We start from the raw sequence: 22,039 nt of genomic DNA, 5'->3' as shown, positions 1-22,039 counted from the left end.
AAGGTTCTGACTTCATTGTTTTCAGTAAGTTAATAATTCATTTTCTCAATAATAGTTATAATTTTCCCTTCATCACTGCTTTATGAATGGAAATATACTCTTCCATTCGTCTGTGTACCATTTCTTATATACTTAACCCACTCCCCTAATCCTATACCTGTGTACTGCTATGTTTTTTTACATTTATAGTTCTATTAAGTCACACAACTCTCAAAGTAAATTTTAAAATTATTCCAGGTGTTGGAAATAACAACATAAAAAGGAAAAAAGATTAAACAGTTATAGTTTGCTTTGTATTATAGTAGAGGAAATGGTTTAATTAGAATGATGTATACTGGGAAATGTTTAGAGATTTCTTTGAAGAAATACTTCTAAAATTATTATTTTTTTTTAGTAAATAGTATTAAATTCCCAAAACAGAACTGATACAACAAAGTTAAATTTTTAACTTGTTTTCTCAATTCAGAAAATGTGGACATATTATCTCAGTTCTTAAAATATAATACACAAATGTGTTTTAATGCCTTACAAAATAAAATGTGATTAGATATACACCACAGGTTTTTTAGAGTTAGTAGGAAAGCATCCTAAAATCGCATACAAATTACATCTTTCATTTCCAATATTAGCATTTTATTTCCTAATATAAAACTGTTAAAATACACTTAATAGAATTCCAAAAACTAATTACAATATTACATCAAACAAGTTTAAATTAAAACTAATTTTAAAACTACATTAATTTTACCACTTTCTGGTTGGAAATATGAGTCAGCAAGCAAAGGGGAGGAAATAATACCAGAGCTTTTATAATAATCTAAATCTATGTTTCTGAAAATACACACTAAGCAAGAAAGAATATATTTCATGCGTAGATCATATCATTGTCTTCAAAGACAGAATCTTTATCTTAAGGAGAGAGGCACAAATACATTAAATATTATGCTTTTATAGCCTTCATTTTTTCAGCTGGCCAACTGTCATACTTGCCACGATTATTTTAATTCTAATATTGTATTAAGGTTATAACAATGTGACTGCTTGATAGATGAGCAAGACTTGAGAGATGTATCAAGATTTATAAAAAGTCACAGACCTGTAACTCCCCAAGTCTCTGCTGCATGATCTCGTATTCAGTGACAGTAACCTGAGGTATAGAGAGTTTGGTTTCTGACTGTTGGATCCACGTGAGGATGGTACTCATGGTCTCCTGATACCGCACGGTGGGTAAAGTGTCCAAAACTTTATCAAAAGGGAAAAAAACAGAGAACCATTTAACCATTTAAAAGTTTTTCATTTGTCTTTCTAAGTTGCCAGAAAACTCAATCATACTAATTACAAATATTAATGAAGTGTGAAAATCTGAAAATATAGAGTAGAATATGATTATGACAGAAACTATGCATATATGACATTCAATCTTGCAAGATTTGCATGGTTAAATTAATGCTTTTTAAGTTGAGGAAATACAGCAACAGAGTAACTTGTCCAAAAATGGAGCAACAGAGAGGCTGAGTAACTTGCCCAAGGTAACACAAATGGTTGTTCGATAATCCAGGTAGAGTTCATGTATATTTGACTTTGAAGGCTATTGAAGGCTATCCTCTTTCTGTATTATTTGCCTTGGGGAAAAATAGTACCATTATCTACAGCAGGTGATATTTTAAATTATATCATTTCATATCTTACTAAAGAAACAATTTTTGTGTGCTCAGTGTGTGTCAGAAACCTTAATAATGATCACACATATTATAACTCTTAATTCTTACAGTAAACCTCTGAGACATGCATTTTTTTTTCCATTTACATTTGAGGAAACGTAGGTTATAAAAGAAGGCCAACTGATTTGCTCACAGTCAAACATCTAGTAAGTGTCATAGCCAGGATTTCAGCCAAGATTACTGAATTTTAAAGTCACACCCACCAACAAACAATGCATTTTCTCTAACATGTGTATATATATGTATACACACATACATTCATTCCAATTATACATAGGGAATAAAATTATATATGGGAAAGTACAATGTGTTCATTGTGTATAGTTATGTACGCTTAAAATCTAAAATGCATATGTTTATATACACTATTTATTACTATATATTATTTTGTATTTTACACACACACCCATACAGATTATGTGACTAGTAGCTATACTGACCATGTTCAAGGTGGAGAATTTTGTTAGAAAACTGGAAATGATAAAAATGATCTTAAGTGGTTTAAGGAGGTTAAAAAAGAGATTATACTAAACATGCAATAAGTGAAAAGTAACAAAACAGTGGATGGGTTTCAAAGCAGATTAGACAAAGCTAAACAGAGAATTAGTAAATCTGAAGATAGGCCAGAAATAAATTGTATATATATATATATATATATATATATATATATATATATATATATATATGGAATGAAGCATGGAGGGACAAAAGAATGGAAAATAAAGATGAGAGAATAAAAGACATAGAAAAAAACAGCAAAATGAACATAAATGTATCCCAGAATCACAGAGAGAGATGTGGGACAGGAGCCATATTTGAAGAGATAATGGCTGAGAATTGTCCTAAATAGATAAAGCCACAGTACAAAATACTATCTCAAATCACTAGATCAAATGGCATTATTTAAACCATATTATTTTTAACAGAGAGCATATGGGTTTCACTTCTATATACCAATTCCTTCTAAACTTAAGGAGAAGAATGTAGGAAAGTATTTTGCATGCTAATCAGTGGCATTTTCAAATGGAAAATACATTTTTAGAAAGTGTGTTAGAGAGGGATACTGAGAATTATACTCAATGGACTTATATTTATTTGTCAGTTCATGCCCAAATTTATTTTTATTTTTTTATTTTTTTTTAAATTTTTATTTTTACTTTATTTTACTTTACAATACTGTATTGGTTTTGCCATACATTGACATGAATCCACCACGGGTGTACATGCGATCCCAAACATGAACTCCCCTCCCACCTCCCTCCCCACAACATCCCTCTGGGTCATCCCCGTGCACCAGCACCAAGCATGCTGTATCCTGCATCATAGTTTTAGAGGCCTTTGTCAATCTGAGCACTTTTGATTTCATATGGAAGGATGTCAAAAGGTCTCTGTGGTACTTTAGACCTCCCTGCTTTCTTTCATACAAATAATGTGTCTCTGTCTCTATTGACGAGATACATTTGAATGCTAGGTAATTATTTATAAAAACAAAGATGACTCTCAGGAATAGTACTGAAGTAAAGGAGTACTTAGTTATGATGAAGCAAAGAGTTAGAAGGAGATGGGTCTATGGGTAGAGACACAGAGGAGGTATGTTGAACTGAACAATGCTACTTTCCCTTGGGGCAATGAGTGGGAAACTACATTTATCAGAAGCATGCCACAGGTGATACGCATCAGTTCCATTTTATCCAGAGGATTAATATATGTCAGAGAGAAAGATAAGTATATAAAGTATTGATGAAGATATTAGGGTTACTTTTATTTGAAAAAGATCAACAGGTTCTTTCATGAACATCGAACAGAACTGCTTCTCCATTCTGTTTGTACAGAAACAGGCTGTGTAGCATGATAATTAGCAAGTCTGATTCTGCAGTTCAGTAAGCCTGTGCCTTGGAATTGGTTCTCCATTCACTAGCTTTGGCAAATTACTTAACATTGGAGCATCTTTGACCTCATTTATAAAAACAGGGATGGAGATACTTTGGGGAGAATTAATGGAAGTCATTTATTATGCCTTCATTCAGCCAATATTTATTCAGTGCTCTGAGCACCAGGGAAGCAAGAAGTAAAAATTTTAAAAGCAAAGTCTTGGCTTTCATGATGCTCAAAATCTAATTGGTGAGTTAGGAAATGAACAAATCAAGAGACTGTAATGACTAATAGTAATAAATGGGGAAATCAGAAATAAGTGGGGAAGATCCTTCTGGAAAATGCAATAAAAAGGAATTTAAGATTGATAATTAGATATGAAAATCTTGGGGTAAATGAGGATTTACACAAGGGTTGGTGAGTAATCAACAGATTAGCAATGGAAGCCACTATCATCTTCAAGATCAGAGAGACAAAGGTAGGAGGTGTGAGACTGTGTCACAAGAAACCAATAATTGGAACCACCCAGCAGGAGCTGAATTCACAGGGGGCTTCTCTTTGGGGATGCAGAGTCCTTGAGGTATACTGTTTCCAGAGGGGGCTAGAAATGGAGGATTCATTCTCAGTGATGGAGATGCACCCTTAAACAATGAGAGGGGAAGAGAATATTGCAGAGTCTCTCCTTTCACCTTCAGTATCCTCCAAGTGTCTTTCAGTGACTAAATCAAGCAGGTAGCCAATTTAAACGAACAATCCTAGGAAGTGTAGTTTTCATGGGAAGAGCAGGGAATGGCACTGAGAACAACAGACAGACAAAAGATCTCCCTGGAGATGATGGTGAGGGTGGGCATGGAGGGAGGGAAAGGAATTTGACAGGAGCAATCAAGTACATCAGTGGTTTTAGCAATATTCCATTTCTTAAGCAGTTCAGTATGCAGTGCAGATTTATATTTTTTCATTATTTGAAAAAAGCCTATATGTTACAAAAACTCTTTGAATAAAAATATAAACTAAAATTAAAAAGGATAGAAAGTGACTCAGTTCAGTTCAGTCGCTCAGTCGTGTCCGACTCTTTGCGACCCCATGAATCTCAGCACGTCAGGCCTCGCTGTCCATCACCAACTCCCGGAGTTCCCTCAGACTCATAGTGAATAAAAAGTCCTCTCCTTGGAAGTACCACTTGACAACAGACTTAAAAGCACTGAAGGAGGGAGCCTTATGAATACAGAGAGGAAAGGTTTCCAGGTAATATCAAGTCTCTGGAGGAGGAAATGGCAAACCACTCCAGTATTCTTGCCTGGAGAATCACATGGACAGAGGAGCCTGGTGGGCTACAGTCCATGGAGTCGGACACGACTGAAGTGACTTAGCACAATCACAAGTCTAACAGTCCAAAATGGGAGAACACAGCAAGTGTAGCAAGAACAAAGTGAGCAAAGTAGAGTGTGGGGGGATAATAGGGCAGGGGAGTCCTTGGGAACTATGACAGCAGAAGGCCTCTGTAGACCTTAATAAGATGCCACATTTTATTCTAAATTTGTCTCTATATTTGCTTATTACTGCATTCATTGCTGGGTACATAGTATATTTGCCATTATTAGTAGCTAGAAGGGAGATGCAAGATAACAAGAAAGTGAAAGGGACACACTCAGGGCTAAGCAGAAAACTAAGAGTTTAACACAAAGTTTGATCTAGGTTAATAATACTGAATAGAGACACTCATGTTCTTTCATTTGCGGAGAGGAGTAGTTTCCTTTGAACTAATTTTATTTGAGAGAACCAGATACATAGCCAAACCAAAGATATTGCTCTGAAATAATTTACACATACACACAAAATGTCCACACGTGAACACATACTATGCAAGCATATGAATATTCTAACACACACACACACTCAGAGTGAATTTGAAAGTTTTTTCCCACTTTATCCTACAAAGAGAGTTATGATCAGATGAAAAATCAAATCATAATAGATAAAGAATAAGGGAAATGGTATCAAAAAATATTAAATTGTTTTGTTTAGGTTTATTTAAATAGCCTTGCTTTAGTACTGGATAATACTAAAATCCCATGGAAGGAGAAGCCTGGTAGGCTACAGTCCATGGGGTCTCAGAGTCAGACATGACTAAGCGACTTCATTAATACTTAGTGGTCATTTTAAATATATATATATGAGGCATACTTTATTATATTACACAGCATATTAACTATGTATTTGGAAAAGTGTTTAGACTATACTGAGGATAATCTTGGTATTAGTAGTATCCTGGGGAAAGATTATAAGTGTAATTGTACCTACATTAAATGAGGAAATAAAGATTTTCAGATTTGTTGGCTTATTACCAAAGTGATAAGGTAGCATAGCACAATACAATTAAAAAATGGTTACTTAACTTATTTTATAATACTACAGATTGTCCAAACCTCAGTCAGCATCCACCTACATGTAATAGATCAAAGGAGGGAGGACAGGAGATCAATCAATCAATCGATCGATAGATAGATAAGCAGACAAAATGCCATAAAGTGAAAAAATCCATTATTTTCAACACAGAGCAGCACACAACAAAAATCTCTAAAATCCAGAAGATGAACACTGAAACGTTCTAAATTATTAAATGATACATTTGATCAATCTTTCCTCTATTAACTAACAGAATTCTAGCTAGATGTTAGGAAATAACCACAATCTGGTATTAATATTTTTTTTCTTTCTGTTAATTTAAACAATATGTTAACAAAGCATGCATTATCTTGCATTATTCAATGAATAATTTACATCACACAAAGTCAGGTTCTCTTCAAAACTCTGATGAAGTACTCAATCCAGACCACCATTGCATGTGGGCTCTACGTACCATGTTGCATGGATGGAAAATCTTATTCTGTATTCTGATTGGGGATATTTGGACACTTCTTTTCCTCGTTATCTGCATCCTGAGTAAATGCCTGGCTGTTTCACAGGTGCGATGCTTTGATGAGAGCTAGAACTGAAACTTTAGTTTTTCACTTTCATGCATTGGAGAAGGAAATGGCAACCCACTCCAGTGTTCTTGCCTAGAGAATCCCAGGGATGGGGGAGCCTGGTGGGCTGCCGTCTATGGGGTCGCACAGAGTCGGACACGACTGAAGCGACTTAGCAGCAGCAGCAGCAGAACTGAAAGGAGACCTAGCGAGTCCATAGTTTCTGAACTGCCTACCTCACTACCCCTCTACGGGTTCATCAACCAGGAAATCCTTACATCTGAAGAGCTGTGGGAATAGTTATCCAATGGGCTCCAATCTCACCTTCCAGTCCACTTTGCTTCTAAGGGAGGCCCTGATTTATCTTCCCTTTTTTAGCTTCCTTCTGATCTTTCAGTTTAATGAGAAGGGAAATATTTCAGTTTCTGAACTGTTGATCTTTTTCTATATAACTGCTTCTGATCAGTATTCCGATTCAAGACGTCAAGTCCTCCCACTGGGAGCTAAAGTAAACTCCCACTCTATTCTGAGAGAAGACAGGGCAACTTGTGGAAAGATCAAATGCCTTTGTTAGTATCTCAGAGGTAACTTATTTAGCTCAAGCAAAAACCCACACAAGGAAAGAGCCTTCCTAGTCTCTCCATGTGTACGTTTGCTTTCTTTCAATCTTTGTTGCTCAGTGTCTAAAAACGCAGAACTGATGTATGATTTTATATCACAGCATAAAATCCATCAGCATGGTTTCAGTTTTCTCCTGTTAATGTCTGGAACCCTCTCCATGGCTCTTAAGAGGTCCTTCTAGACTGTTGACCTCTCTAGGCTCACTTTGCATAACTCTCTGTCTCTGTGCTCCATGGACACAGGACTTCTGTCATTCTTAGCTAGCCAGCACGTCCTACCCTTAGTCTCACTTTCAGCTTCTCATCTTTCAGCTTCTGTGTCCACCAGGTCATTCTCAAGGCAATCTTCTCAGATCTTCCCAGCCTGGATAAAGTTTCTTTATTTAGTTTCAGAGGTCTGGCCTTAGACTTTTCCATCCAAACACACATCTCAGATGTATAAAAATAGCCATGATTTTGTGATTAATGGCTGCATCTTTCCCAAGATTACAAGCATTACGACACCAAGGAACACGTGGTTTTAGTTTAGTGACCTAGCCCCAGTGACCACTATCTTGCCATGCAAGGACTCAGTATTCATTGAACAAATGACTGAAGGTTAAAGAGTATAACCTTGAGCTTAAAAACAGAATGCTCTGCCAGCAACACAGAAGGAAACATGTGTTTGGTGAAGCACAGAATTTGAACATGAGAAGAAAGAATTTACCTGGAGAATTCAGACTATTAAGTCTTTCTAATTCCTATGGAGCCTTCTAAATTCTGAATAGCTCAAATTGACTTTCTTATTTATCTCTCTTATCCTTTCTCACTGCAGTGGTTTCTAGATTACTAAGGTAGATTTTCTTTAATTTCAGTGATTTTTCTTTTTTTCCTGCTACAATTCATTTCTAAATTTAACATTTATTAGTCTGGCTAAAAATGAACAAACAGCAAAGAAAACATATAGTGCACCTCATATTGTAAAGACAGAGAAAGAGAGGATGAGAAAATGCACACACACGTGTTTTTGTTTTCTCCTGGAATTCTTTTGAAAAGGGAAAATATCATGATGTAAATTCTACCATTTTGAAATTGGATAAAGCAACAACTTTTATCACAGTCTAACCAGGAATGTTAGATTTCTATGGAAATATGAGCACCACTGCATGAAAAAACAGTCTCTCTCTCTCTAGCTCAGTGGTAGAGAATCCACCTGCCAATGCGAGAGTGTTGTGTTAGTTGCTCAGTCGTGTCCGACTCTTTGCGACCTCATGGACTGTAGCCTGTCAGGCTCCTCTGTCCATGGAATTTCCCAGGCAAGGATACTGGAGTGGGTTGCCATTCCCTTCTCCAGAGGATCTTCCCGACCCAGGGATCAAACCTGGGTCTCCTACATTGCAAGCAGATTCTTTGCCATCTGATCCACCAGGGAAGCCCTACACCCTCAGAAGGTGCTCAATATTTGCTGAATGGATGAATGTTCTAAGGAAACAAGTACTTGCCCTAATCCCCAAACAGGCATAGTATATAAAATTCATAATAGCATAATTTATAATTATAAAAATCAGAACCCACATGCCCAGATAATAGCTATGCAAATTAGAAATTAATGACACCATAAAATGCTAAGTAGCCATTAAACATTAAAAGTTTACTGAGAATATTTACAAACCAAGTGAAGAAATAGATGGAGGTCCAATCCCTGGGCTGGGAAGATCCCCTGGAGAAATAAATGGCAACCCAATCCCATTCCTGACTGGGAAATCCCATGGACAGAGGAGCCTGGTGGGCTACAGTCCATGGGGTCACAAAGTCAGACATGACTTAGTGATTAAACAACCACAACAACTCTCTCTCATATACATGAGAAATATCTGTGTATATTTAATATTGACTGTATTACATATGATTTATTAATTCATTATTTCAAGTATTTATTGATTGTTAATTATCTTTTGGCCTCTATACCTTTTAGGGATGCAACAATGAGGACAAGAGAGTTCTTGAATTCATTAATTTCATATTTTACTTACGGATCCAGATACTGTTCTGTGAAAGTCAAAGTCGCTCAGTCATGTCCAACTCTTTGTGACCCCATGGACTATGCAATCCATGGAATTCTCCAGGCCAGAATACTGGGGTGGGTAGCCATTCCCTTCTGCAGGGGATCTTCCTGACCCAGGGATCAAACCCAGATCTCCCACATTGCAGGCAAATTCTTTACCATCTGAGCCACCACAGAAGCTTCTATTTTACTCATGGAGCCAGGCAGTTTTCAATATAGTTTTGATCAAATTGTAATTAATTTTAGAAAAGAGAAATATAGAGTATTATGACAGTGAATAAGAGGAACATCATATATAGACTGAGAGCTTATAAGGATTAACTTTTGAAGAAAGATATGAATGAATAAGAATTAGCTATGCTAGGGCTCCTGGGAGAATTACATATACAAGATCTGAGGTAGGAAAGCCTATGCTGTCTTCAGTACATGACACAGCAATATGGAGTAAGAAGAACAGAAGCATGAATGAGGCTGTGATTTGAGGCAGGCAATGTCCATATTATACAGGGCCATTGAGGCACCTTTAAAGTAAGAGCAAATGGAATTCATTGAACATATTACACACACAAAGTGAGATGGCTACATTTTTCTTCAGAAAGATAATTCTGGTTGAAATGTAGAATACAGGTTTCTTAGTATCAAGAATGAACATAGGGGAGATAATTTAGTGGTCCAGGCAAAAAAAAAAAAAAAATAGTAGTTTGGAGTTATGTGATGATAATAAATATGAAGTTTGGATGTGAGAGCTATTTAGGAGATAAAAAGCACAGACATGGAAATGGGAGAGGGAGTGGGTGGAGAACAGAGAATATCAAAATAATTCTGAGTCTCCTGATGGTGCAACTCCACAAGTATTGGTTCTTTTCTGTGATATTAGAGGGACCAAGAAGGTTGTTGATTGCATAGCCGCCCACCAAGAGCTTATCTTTCTGGAACTTACCAGGATGTCTAGATAAAAAAAGGTTAAGGAAGTAGTGGGACATATGAATCGAGGACTTAGAGGCTAGGTATGCTGATAAAATGTATGACTCTTAATTTATAAGATAAAATTAAAGCCACACATATTTTATTCTTGTTTGCCTCCTAGATGTAAAAATGAATTAATGAGCCAATGTGATTTACCTTGTAGTAGCTGAACAGTGATTATAAACCACATAGTTGATCTCATTTAAACTAGACGTAATAGAGAATACTAGTGAAGGATTACTAATTTTGTTTCAGATTAGAGTGAAAGAAAACAGTCTGGTGCAGAAGCTAGTTGCTGCTATAAGCTATAAGCTGCTCTACCTACCAGTCAATGAGATGTGTGTGGATGCTGCCCTTGTGATTCTAAAACAATAGCAGAACTAGCCCTACCCCATCTAGAGAAATCCCAATCTTTCTTTTATGGATAGAAATAGAGCTTAAAACTCAACTGATACTTCTTGCTCTTTACTGAAAGCAATAAGACAATAAACATATCCAATTTAATAACCAACCATCCTAAAACTTCATAAGAGTTCTATTGGCATCATTTGGCCCAGCCCAGGCCCTTGAAAAGCTGACTGGGTATTTAACATTTAGCTATATATTGCTTATAAATCATGCATCTTAAAGATTCTTACAACAGTTTCCACAATTCTATTTGCTAAAGTGCCATTTAAAAATACAGATACCTTCTTAATGTTTTATGACTAAGGAAATATATCCTACCAAATTAAAGTTAATCCAAGTGATGGCAGTTTTGGAAGCATGTGTTGTGGATTATTGCAAAAGTAAACGTTAAGAGTTACCATGTTGTATACTCTACCTATTGTGAAAGGTTAAAAAAAGTCGCACTGATCCCCAGTCCATCAGTGTAGTCATGTGAAGGATGGTGATGACCAAGTACGATCAAATTGACATCTAAAAATGCCTTTTGTATTTTTTGTTTAAAAATTCCTCTGCTTTATCCAGTTGGCTTAAAAGGGTGAGGGACTTCAGAGAATAGAAAGGAGAGGTGAGCAAAGGAGAGCCCAGACAAGGCAAGATTATTTCATTATCAACTAAAAAATAGAGAGCCATGTGTGGAACTAAATGCTGTATTTTCTGATACACACACGTCTGTGTCAAGGGGTAAAGAACTCTAACTGAAAAGCAAGGTAAACAGATCTACTTTGAAAGTTTAGATTTGTTTTCACATTGTAAAACAGAGTAATCATAATAATGCTGAGATCTCAGAACAGTAGGTTATATATGGAATTTTTAGATAATCACAACTGTATCTATCTCCCACCAAAAAAATGTTGAAACAAAACTACTCAGAGAGAAGAAAGGTACTTAAATGTCACAGAAATGATGGAAGGGAGAGAAAGAATATAGAACTGTGCTGTCCAATAGGGTAGCCACTAGATACAGATGTCTAGTGAACACTTCAAAATGTGCTTAGTCTGAATAGAGACGTTCTACAAGTGCAAAGAGACACCAGATTCTGAAACTTTAGCACAACAATAATGTAGAAATATCTGTATAATTTTAAATTTCTGTTTCTATGGTAAAATGATAATATTTGGATGTATCTGTTCAAAGAAAATGTGCAATTAACTGTTTTTTAATATGACTACTAGGAAATTTTAAATTACATATATGTCTTATATTTCTATTAGGCGGTGCTTACATAGAAGATGGGGAAAGTAATCCATTTGGAGAGAGAAAAAGAATATTTATTAGCAGTCTGGAGAGTGACATCGTTTAAAAACATTGACACTTCTGCTGTGAATATGAAATTGACTGCAATTTAAAGTTTCCATCACTTATAAGTAGAAATTACTGATGACTTGTATGAGTTCTGTGTGCATGTGTAGAAGCTAACTGAACCAACAGCACTTCCTACTTCTTTGATATAGCTACTTTGGAAAAACTTTCGAGTTGAAGTTCTCTTTCTTTTTATTCCATGTCAAATATACTCCAACTTCTTCCCCATCCCTCATAGCTAAAAGAATGACAGAGAAACAATGTAACCAAAAAAGACCTTCTTGTGCAATTCCAAACCTTATTAAATGATATAAACCATGACATAGTACCAGCATTTCTTTAAAATGTGAACACTGGCAGAAGATGTTGAGAAAGAAAAGGGGACTCACAGTGTGATTCACATACTATTGATATGAACCTTCCTTGGGAAGGAGGTGGGAGCGGGGTTCAGGGATGGGGAACACATGTACACCCATGGCTGATTCATGTCAATGTATGGCAAAAACCACTACAGTATTGTCAAGTAATTAGCCTCCAATTAAAATAAATCAATTAATTTTTTAAAAAAACTTAGCAAAACAACACATCACAAGTATGGAAACTTGAACTTCCAAAACCAACATATAAGTTATTTACTTAGTTTGACATCCAAGGTCTTTTGTGATTGGAATCCAATGAACTTTCAGCCCAAAGTCCTATCATCATAAATACGCTATTTATCAACCAAAACCTGTCACTAATGTCAAGTCTTTGCACTTATGCCACTCCTTCTGCTAAAAGTTCCTGCTGCTCACACTTCATTCCCATGAAGGGTCCAAGATGTGTTCTGACACGAGCAAAGCATATGGGTTTCTAGGAATTTTATCCAAGATCACCTCAGAATTTTTTTAAAAGTCATGTCTTCAATGAATCACCATCCTTATGGCACCACCCTTATGATGACACGACCCTTAGGGCAGAAAGCAAAGAAGAACTAAAGAACCTCTTGATGAAAGTGAAAGAGGAGAGTGAAAACGTTGGCTTAAAACTCAACATTCAGAAAATGAAGGTCATGGCATCTGGTCCCATCACTTCATGGTAAATAGATGGGGAAACAGTGACAGACTGTTTTCTTGGGCTGCAAAATCACTGAAGACAGTGACTGCAGCTACGAATTTTAAAGACGCTTTCTCCTTGGAAGAAAAGCTAGGACAAACCTAAATGGCGTATTAAAAAGCAGAGACATCACTTTGCTGACAAAGGTCCTTTTAGTAGAAGCTATTGTTTTTCCAGTAGTCATGTATGCATGTGAGAGTTTGACTATAAAGAAAGCTGAGCACTGAAGAATTGATGCTTTTGAACTGTGGTGCTGGAGAAGACTCTTACAATCAAACCAGTGAATCCTCAAGGAAATCAATCCTGAATATTCATTGGAAGGACTGATACTGAAGCTCCAATATTTTGGCCACCTGATGGGAAGAGACAACTCATTAGAAAAAAACCCCTGATGCTGGGAAAGATGGAAGGCAGGAGGAAAAGGGGAGACAGAGGATGAGATGTTTGAATGGTATCACTGACTCAATGGGCATGAGTTTGAGCAACCACCAGGAGATGGTGAAGGACAGGGAAGCCTGGTGTGCTGCAGTTTGTGGGATTACAAAGAGTTGGACATGACGGAGCCACTGAATAACAACCAATGAACCAACTGAAATCTGGATCTTTTCACAATCATTGCTCTAATAATCACCTGCTAAACAAATTGTTCACTTTCTATGTCCATCACAATTTTCCAAACAAGTCTGTGGGCTTCCCAGGTGGTGCTAGTGATAAAGAATCTGCCTGCCCATGCAGAGGACTTAAGAGATGCTAGTTGGATCCCTGGGTCAGGAAGATCCCCCAGAGGAAGCTTGGCAACCCTGTCTAGTATCCTTACTTGGAGAATCCCATGGACAGAAGAGCCTGGTGGGCTACAGTCCATAGTATCTCAAAGAGTCAGAACTACTGAAGTAACTTGGCACGCATACACAACCAAGACGGTGGTAAGTATAAATTCTATATTACTGAAATTTTTGTTATGATATAAGGGAAGTGTTTGTGGAGGGGGTTGCTGCATTTTCCTTCTTTTCCACTGTTTTTGATATTAGCCCTTCTGGTTCATCAAACCTATCTTTAAGAACTCCTGCTAAATAAGTGTTCAAAACATTTTTTATTTTTCATGCTCCATTGGCATTTAGCATGTGTTCTCAAGATTCTCAAGGTCAGGGAGCAATTCCTGTATCTCATGGCATGAAGTACATATTAAGCTTAAATAAATGTGCCCATTATTCATGCTGTTGGTGGTATTGATAAAGACAACAGTATGAAAACAAAAGGACCATTTACAAACAGCTTTTCTTCTTTTCTTTTCTGGACTTGAAAAGCAAAGTGATACAGATTTTGTCTTCCAGAACAAAAGAATTCCTTTCCTGTATATAAAAGTAAATAAGGTCAAGTTTCTGATCTGGAGCTGAAAGAGCTAACTCAGGTCAACCTTTATTTCCCTTCTCAATCTCTGCATCTTAACAGGGAGTAGTAGGGACTAACAACAGAGCTTGAAATTATGGCCATAGGGAGTACTTTTTGCTGGCCATCCTAAACTTTTTTTCCATGATCTCCATAGGAAGCAAAAGTGATTCTCTGTAATTTTTGCTAAGAGTACTTCCTACTACACCTCCCCAGATGATCAGCACTTCAAGGGCTGCCTGAACTTTTCCTTTATCTACTGTACCACAACTCTAGTCCAAAGTGATGCCTGTGTGGCTACCATTTCCCCTACCTACTTCTGCTCTGACCCTTCTTCAATCTTTCAGAAACGTGAATCAGATTACTTAATTTCTTTAATTGAGATTCTTTTAGACATTTCAACACTTCTTAAATATAACCTGAACTTTTTACAGGAGCATCTAGGGGATAGCCTGCATGAACTCCATCCTGATTTTATCCTAATCTTTCCATTATTTGCTGGTTTCCTCCCTCCAGACCTCATTTCTGTCTTCTTGGACATGTCAAACACTTCCCTACTTTGGGACATTCGTGTGTATTTCCATTTTTCCTAATATCCTTCCTTTAACTCACTATACAGCTGTTTCCTGCATATCCTTGGGGTTACCACCCCAGAATAACATTTTCTAAGTGATTATAATCTATGATAATATAATTTAGATATTCATTTGTTCACTATCTTTATTCCTATAAGCTCCATGAAGACATAAATCTCCCTCCTAATTTTCTCCACTAAATACCTAGCATCCATTATTTTCATGGCACACACCAAGTGTTCAAAACTATGTATTGAATTATTGTTCATGGGATTTTCCAGGCAAGAATACTGGAATAGGTTTCTTTTCTTAATATAAATTTATTTATTTTAATTGGGGGCTAATTACTTTACAATATTGTATTGGTTTTGCCATACATCAACATGAATCCACCACGGATGTACACATGTTCCCCATCCTGAACCCCTCTCCCACCTCCCTCCCCATCCCATCCCTCTAGGTCATCCCAGTGCACCAGCCCTGAGCACCCTATATCATGCATCGAACCTGGACTGGTGATTCGTTTCACATATGATAATATACATCCTACTCCAGAGGGTTTTCCCGACCCAGGGATCGAACCCACATCTCCTGTGTCTCCTGCATTGCAGGTTGATTCTTAAGCACCACATCATCCAGGAAACCCCCAAGTTTCAATTGTGCAAGAGTTAATTCTAGAGATCTGCTGTACAATACTGACTTACACTTAACACTTTATTTACACTTAGAAGTTTGTTAGGAAGATAAATCTCATGTTATGAGTTCTTGTCACTTTTTTTTTTAAAGAAGAAAAGAAAACTATTGTGTCAGCAATCTAGGGTTAAAGAACAAAAGAACACACTCTTAAAGTTTTAGAAAATAAGAAAACACTTGTTTTGTTATAATTTATGCTGCCACTTTCCCAATGGCTGGTAAAAACCACCAAACAACAACAACAAAATAATAATTTCCTTGACATGATTTCCACCTCACAACTGAAAGGAGTTCAAAGCATATTTCAAACAATGCTTCCATATTTACATTTAAAAAGAACATTTAATCTCTTCTTTGTTATAATAATGGATTATCCTAACAAACTTTTTGCTATTTTCCAAACTCATCTAGGGTAGAAAATAATCTTTCTGGTTTGCAGTTTCTAGAAAAGGGTTTAGCAATTGCTTTGGGAGGCAATGCTACCATTTCAATCTTCTAGCCTTAGGCAACCATTCATTTATTTCTGTCTCTTTAGATCTGCATAGTGTGGACATTTCTAATAAATGTAATCATACAATATATGGTCTTTGGTGAGAGGCTTCTTTCACTTAGCATAATGTTTTTAAGAAAACCATGCTGTAGCATGTATCAGTATTTTATTACTTTTCATTACTGAGTATTATTTCATTGTGTGGATATACTCAATTTATTTATTCATCAGTTGATGGGCATATGGGTTGCTTCCATTTTGAGGCTATCATGAATAATGCTGCTATTAATATAGCATTAATATATTAATGCATTAATATATCCTCCAGTTCTTAAATGAGATGGGAATAATAATCATATTCTCAAAGGGTTGCCTCTAAGCACTAAGAACGATGATTTATAAGACTATTGTTTATAGACTAAAAATTGCTATCAATATAGAACACATTTAACTTTTAGTGTTATTTTTCATATCATTTTTGCCAGGTACCAACCACCAATTCCTCACACCAATTTTCACCATTCAAAGTACACTTAAAAAGTCAAGATTCTGTTTAACTGCGAGAACACTAGTGAAGAAAAGGAAAGAGGGGATGAAAGTCAAGATGGATTTCCAGGTCTTTGTGGTAGCTCTTATTCGCTGAATACTTAATATGTTCAAAGCACCATGTAGTGATGCAAGTAATGAGATTTACTCCCTGGTGTCAGTTTAGGGAACACATACATATGGCAAATTCCTTGAAAATAATTATTAGTTAACAAATTTAACTGTAATATGACTTGACATGGTGAATTTTTTACTCACCATTTTTATGTGTACATAATACATATGCATAAACTACATAAAATATGTGTATAAATTATATAATCTATGTATAATATATAATATATGCAACTATAAATTGCATACATAATTTATAATAATATTAAATACATATACTACATATAAATTATGTGTAAATATAAATGGCATATAATTAATATATATAATCCATATTTAATTAATGATTATTAAGGAATCAAAACAAGTTTTCCAAATGATTGTATCACAGTGCTAGAGATATTTTGGTTACTACAGTGGAAAGGGGAATATTTTATTTAGACAAAAATGGAGTGAAAATATTTGGCAGTTTTTTATAAACTATCACCATACATATGAAAGATAAAGAGAAGATATGATAATATAGATGAATATATTGATAGCTGTATAGATAGAAGGTATATATTATTATATATTTATATTATAGTATCATAATACAATATGTTATCACACATCAACAGTTTGAATACCTTTAAAAGAAACAGAAATGTTAAATCTTAATAAGTTTATATAAATTAAAATAAATTTCAGTGAATATGCTCCTTTGCCAACCAGTTACATTATAACCATCAACATGTACTTGATTTTAAGGAAGGTTTATGGATTTTATGGTAATGGAAATGCATTATTCTTAAATAGGTCAATGTTTGAAAATTTAGGACATTCATTCTTTTCCCCAATTGATTTTAGAGAAGCCCAGCAACAAGTACGCTGAAATCCACTAGAGGGAGCTGACGTGACTGTAAAGTTGTATTCCTTCATTCCCTATCAGTAAAACAAACTCCTCAGAAAAAAATGACTTTGAAGTAAAAGGAAAAAAAAAAGCATTCATCTTTCAATACATAATCTCACCAGGAAATAAAAGGAAAAAAAACATTAGAAAGTGAGGAAAGCCCATATATTACACTATACTGATTCTAGAAATGTTACTGTGTGGTAAATTTGTTGCATATTTACAAAGGAAAGCAATTAAAAATGCATGTGTTCAAACAAATTTAAAGTCTTAGTCGAAAACAGACATATGCTCTTGTGCTTCTCATAACAACTTAAAGTATAACTTTTAAAAAATATTTCTATCTTAATGCTTTGAAATCTAGTTTTACTCTATACTCCTTTGTGTATACATATATATACATATGCATATATGTACATGGTGACTCAAAAACCCTTCCGCTGATACTTAGAAGTGCTCAAAAACCTGCTTGTCAAAGGAAATTTTGTCTTCAAAAGTAGGCTGATGAGTAGGGGTATTTGGACTGTGTATTAATATCCTAAGAGCAAATTGGTGAAAGACAAAAGAGACATCCTGAAAAATTTGCTAGTTATATGGTAGGTATTTGCATAATTGCTCCACTCTTATGTTGTATTTTACCAGTAAATGAGAAAAAAGAAGATATGGTATAGCTAGAATGATCCAATAGTAAAATGCAGCCCAAAGAATAATTTGTCCTTGGCTGAGTTTCAATTGCCACATGTATGCTACAGCTATAATAATCTTCATATAAATTGATAGAAGACACCTAGCTAGGTATTCTTATACATGAAGCAAACTAGATTTGATGAAAACCTACTAATAGGGCTTCAACTGCTCTTTTATTTCCTTCCATGTTCCAAACATTGGACTGTAAAATTTGCAACTTGCCAAGGAGAAGTTATGCCTTTATACAACATACGCTTTATTTGCTTCTCATAGTCATGAAATTATAATGGAGGGAGAGAAATGGAAATCTAATGTATCCATTTTCCTACAATAGCATTTCATTACACGTTACTATAGCTTGTAGGGAGCATGGTTTCTTTGATGGAAATCATTCTTTCATGTTAGTACTTACTCTTTTCATAGTAAGTAACTAATTAGGAAAATATCAAGTCAGTCATTGTAAGTATTTTTACTTACTTGTCTGTAGCTCTTTCTCTCTGGCCTGCATATCAGCAAAGACTTGGTTAAAATGATTTGTAAAGGCCACAAAGTCTGCATCCAGGAACATTGGCCCTTGTCCTTTCTCTTTCAGGGCTATGCTTTGAATTTTTAATCTCTCGATTTGAGGCTGAAGAGCTGACAGCCGGTTGACTTCATCCTGTACCATAATTTAGAGTATTAAATAACACTGTTACTTTGCATACGTTACAGTTTTGCAAAGGAAAGTATTGAAAGGCAGTGATACAAGCTTAGCTAAAGGCCTTTATCAAAAAATTGATAACAAACATCCAAGATGGCTCAAGCAAGCCTCCAGCACACATCATCAATTTGAGAATACCTTGGCTCTTCACTCAACAGATACCACCGTAAACAACAATTTTTAAATTTCAAAATGACATCATTTAGAACATCATCAGGTATGGATGGATACAGTTGAAAAGTACTATGAATGACCTTACATCTTTTTCATAAATCAAACACAGATGTTCCTTTACAACTCTCATCTCAAAATTGTGCACCTTTGCTTCAAATTATAAGCTTATCCAATGAACAATTTTTGACTCTAAATTCATTTGTGTAGAATATAAATTATATATATACATACATATCTATATATGTCTACATATATGTTAAGCCAAATATATGCATATATATTAATGTTATATAAATTACATATATGTATGTAGAATATATATTATAATCATATATGTACACATATATTTGTAATTTACATACTAATATGCATATACACTCACATACTTGTGTCTATAATTGTCTAAGTTTTGTATGGTCTTACTTATTCTGACTGAATAGGCAATTGCTATCATTTTAATTAGAGGGACTCTTTGCTCTGTTTTACTCTTGTTGTCCTGGCATAATTGTTAATAACACTTCTTCTCACCCTCAAGACTATTCTGATTTGTTTGATCAAGTCACATGGACACTCTGCCAGGCTAGACAGTGTGGTAGTCTCTAGTCAACTGTGACTACTGAGCATCTGAAAAGTAGTTAGTCCAAATCTAGATGTGTTGTCATTGTAAAACATGCACTAAATTTCAGAGTTGGTATGAAAATACAAACTCACATAGATTTAAATAATTATTAAATCTTAAAATGATATTTTTGATATACCAGGGTAAATATATTATTGAAATTCACTGACTTACCTATTTTTTTTCCTATTTCAATCTCATTTCTAGAGCATTTAAAATTACACATGTAGTTCACATTTGTGGCCTGCATTCGATTTCTTCAGAACAGTGCTGTTCTTGACATAAAAGTTTTCAAACTCTTTTGTCTCCAGTGAAGTTGCAGTTCATAAGTATCTGATATATATATAATCTGAACTCAAAGAAATCACAATATGTTCTTTTTTAAAGTACTATTGCCATGATTGTTCACTTAGAAATCATCACTATGCTACCTCTAGAAAAAGTACTTCAGGATCATTTACCATTCAAAATATTAAAAACAGGATAATTAAAATTCAAAAATTGGATCATAAGCCAACTGAAAGTGAAAGTCACTCAGTTGTGTCCGACTCTTTGCAACCCCATGGACTATACAGTCCATGGCATTCTCCAGGAGAGAATACTGGGCTGGGTAGACTTCCTTCTCCAGCAGATCTTCCTGACCCAGGGATCAAACCGAGGTCTCCTGCATTGCAGGCAGATTCTTTACCAACTGAGCTATCAGGGAAACACAAGCCAATTAGAAGGGAAAATTTATAGAATTATAGTAATTATGAACTAAATATAAATCTCACCTTCCTGGAAATTAAAGTAAAAAGTATATGTGTGTATATATATATATTTGGATGCATGCATACTCAGTCATGTCTGACTCTTTGTGAACCCATGGACTGTACAGTCCATAGAATTCTCCAGGCCAGAATACTAGAGTGGGTAGCCCATCCCTTCTCCAGGGGATCTTCCTGACCCAGGGATCGAACCTAGGTCTCCTGCATTGCAGGCGGATTCTTTACCATACTCTTTTAGAGAAAGTAACATTTGTCTTAGTAATGAATAAGATAAATTTATCACATAGATAATTTTATCTATTTTAGAAGATCTAAAGATAACTTTCAGAGAAATTTTGGTATGTGATTATATCTGTATGAGTTGATTCAGGTATGTTAATCTCTAACTATTAAATTCTTCTGGTAGGTGAAAATGGAAGACATTTAAATAAATGAGGAGATGACCCCCATCTCTCCCATTCAAATATAAAGCCTCTTGATCAAGTGCGAGAAGGTAGGTGTATATTCATAGACAAAGAATAAGAAAGAGGCAAAAGGTAATACTCTGTGGTTTGGATCATAGAATTACAGACATTCACTTTGTACACTAGACTTGCAAATGGTACCATTGACATCTGCTGTGAAACATTTAATAACCCGATTTACATTTGGCCAGATGGAAGGCCGTCATTCTTCCTGTTTAGGGGGCTATATAAGGAGCCTACAGTATAGCAAAGTATATTCTGCAAAACAAAGGGGACTTTGAAACTAATAAAACATTTGGGCAAATGTTCAGCTGGGACCTTAAAGTTCTGAGAGTAAATTATAGGAAATATCATTCTGACCTCAAATATTTAACATTTAAAAGATGTTAACAATGATAACAATTACTCATTTCCATAAAAAAGCCTTAGCGTGGTTGGTCCTCCACAGTAAGGCATGTTCTCTGAGTTTGTTTATCCTTTAAAATTGTATGTTTACCCTGGAAAAACGTGTATTTTTCTCAGGAAAATGTCCATGGATTTCTTCCAATTCCTAAAGTGCTCCCTAACCCTCAACATACCAAGAACAGTTCTGGTAAATATTAGATTCAGAGTTAAATCTGCACCCTACTCCTAAAAAAATCTCCAAATAACAGACTACACTGACAAATAGGAAGGGCTAATCTATTTACCTATCACTAATCACAACGAAATAGTGCAGTTTTACCTGTTGTGTGAATGATCTTGGGCTGTCCTGCTAAACAGTCTACCTAAGGTGATGCATCAAATTAATAGGAACCAATGGGGAAGAGAGAAAGAGTAAGGGTAATAAAAAGGGATGGAATCGTATAATCAGAATTTGGAATTTTGTGGCTGAATGCAGAAAAATAAAAAAAAAGATTTAA

General features: G+C 35.4%; 1 protein-coding gene across 1 annotated transcript in view; it reads right to left on the bottom strand.

Moving 5' to 3' along the window:
- The window catches only part of DMD (dystrophin), a 2,235,978-nt gene that overhangs the window by 1,444,930 nt on the left and 769,009 nt on the right, over positions 1 to 22,039 (bottom strand). The window contains exons 21-22 of the mRNA XM_052663429.1: positions 18,891 to 19,071; positions 1,097 to 1,242 (exon numbers count right to left, since the gene is read on the bottom strand). Coding sequence (XP_052519389.1) covers positions 1,097 to 1,242; positions 18,891 to 19,071 — 327 coding nt within the window. The remainder of the gene's footprint in view (positions 1 to 1,096; positions 1,243 to 18,890; positions 19,072 to 22,039) is intronic.

The sequence above is a fragment of the Budorcas taxicolor genome, chromosome X, assembly GCF_023091745.1.
Source record: "Budorcas taxicolor isolate Tak-1 chromosome X, Takin1.1, whole genome shotgun sequence".
NCBI classification, from domain to species: domain Eukaryota; kingdom Metazoa; phylum Chordata; class Mammalia; order Artiodactyla; family Bovidae; genus Budorcas; species Budorcas taxicolor.
This window is presented reverse-complemented; position numbering and strand designations above follow the sequence as displayed.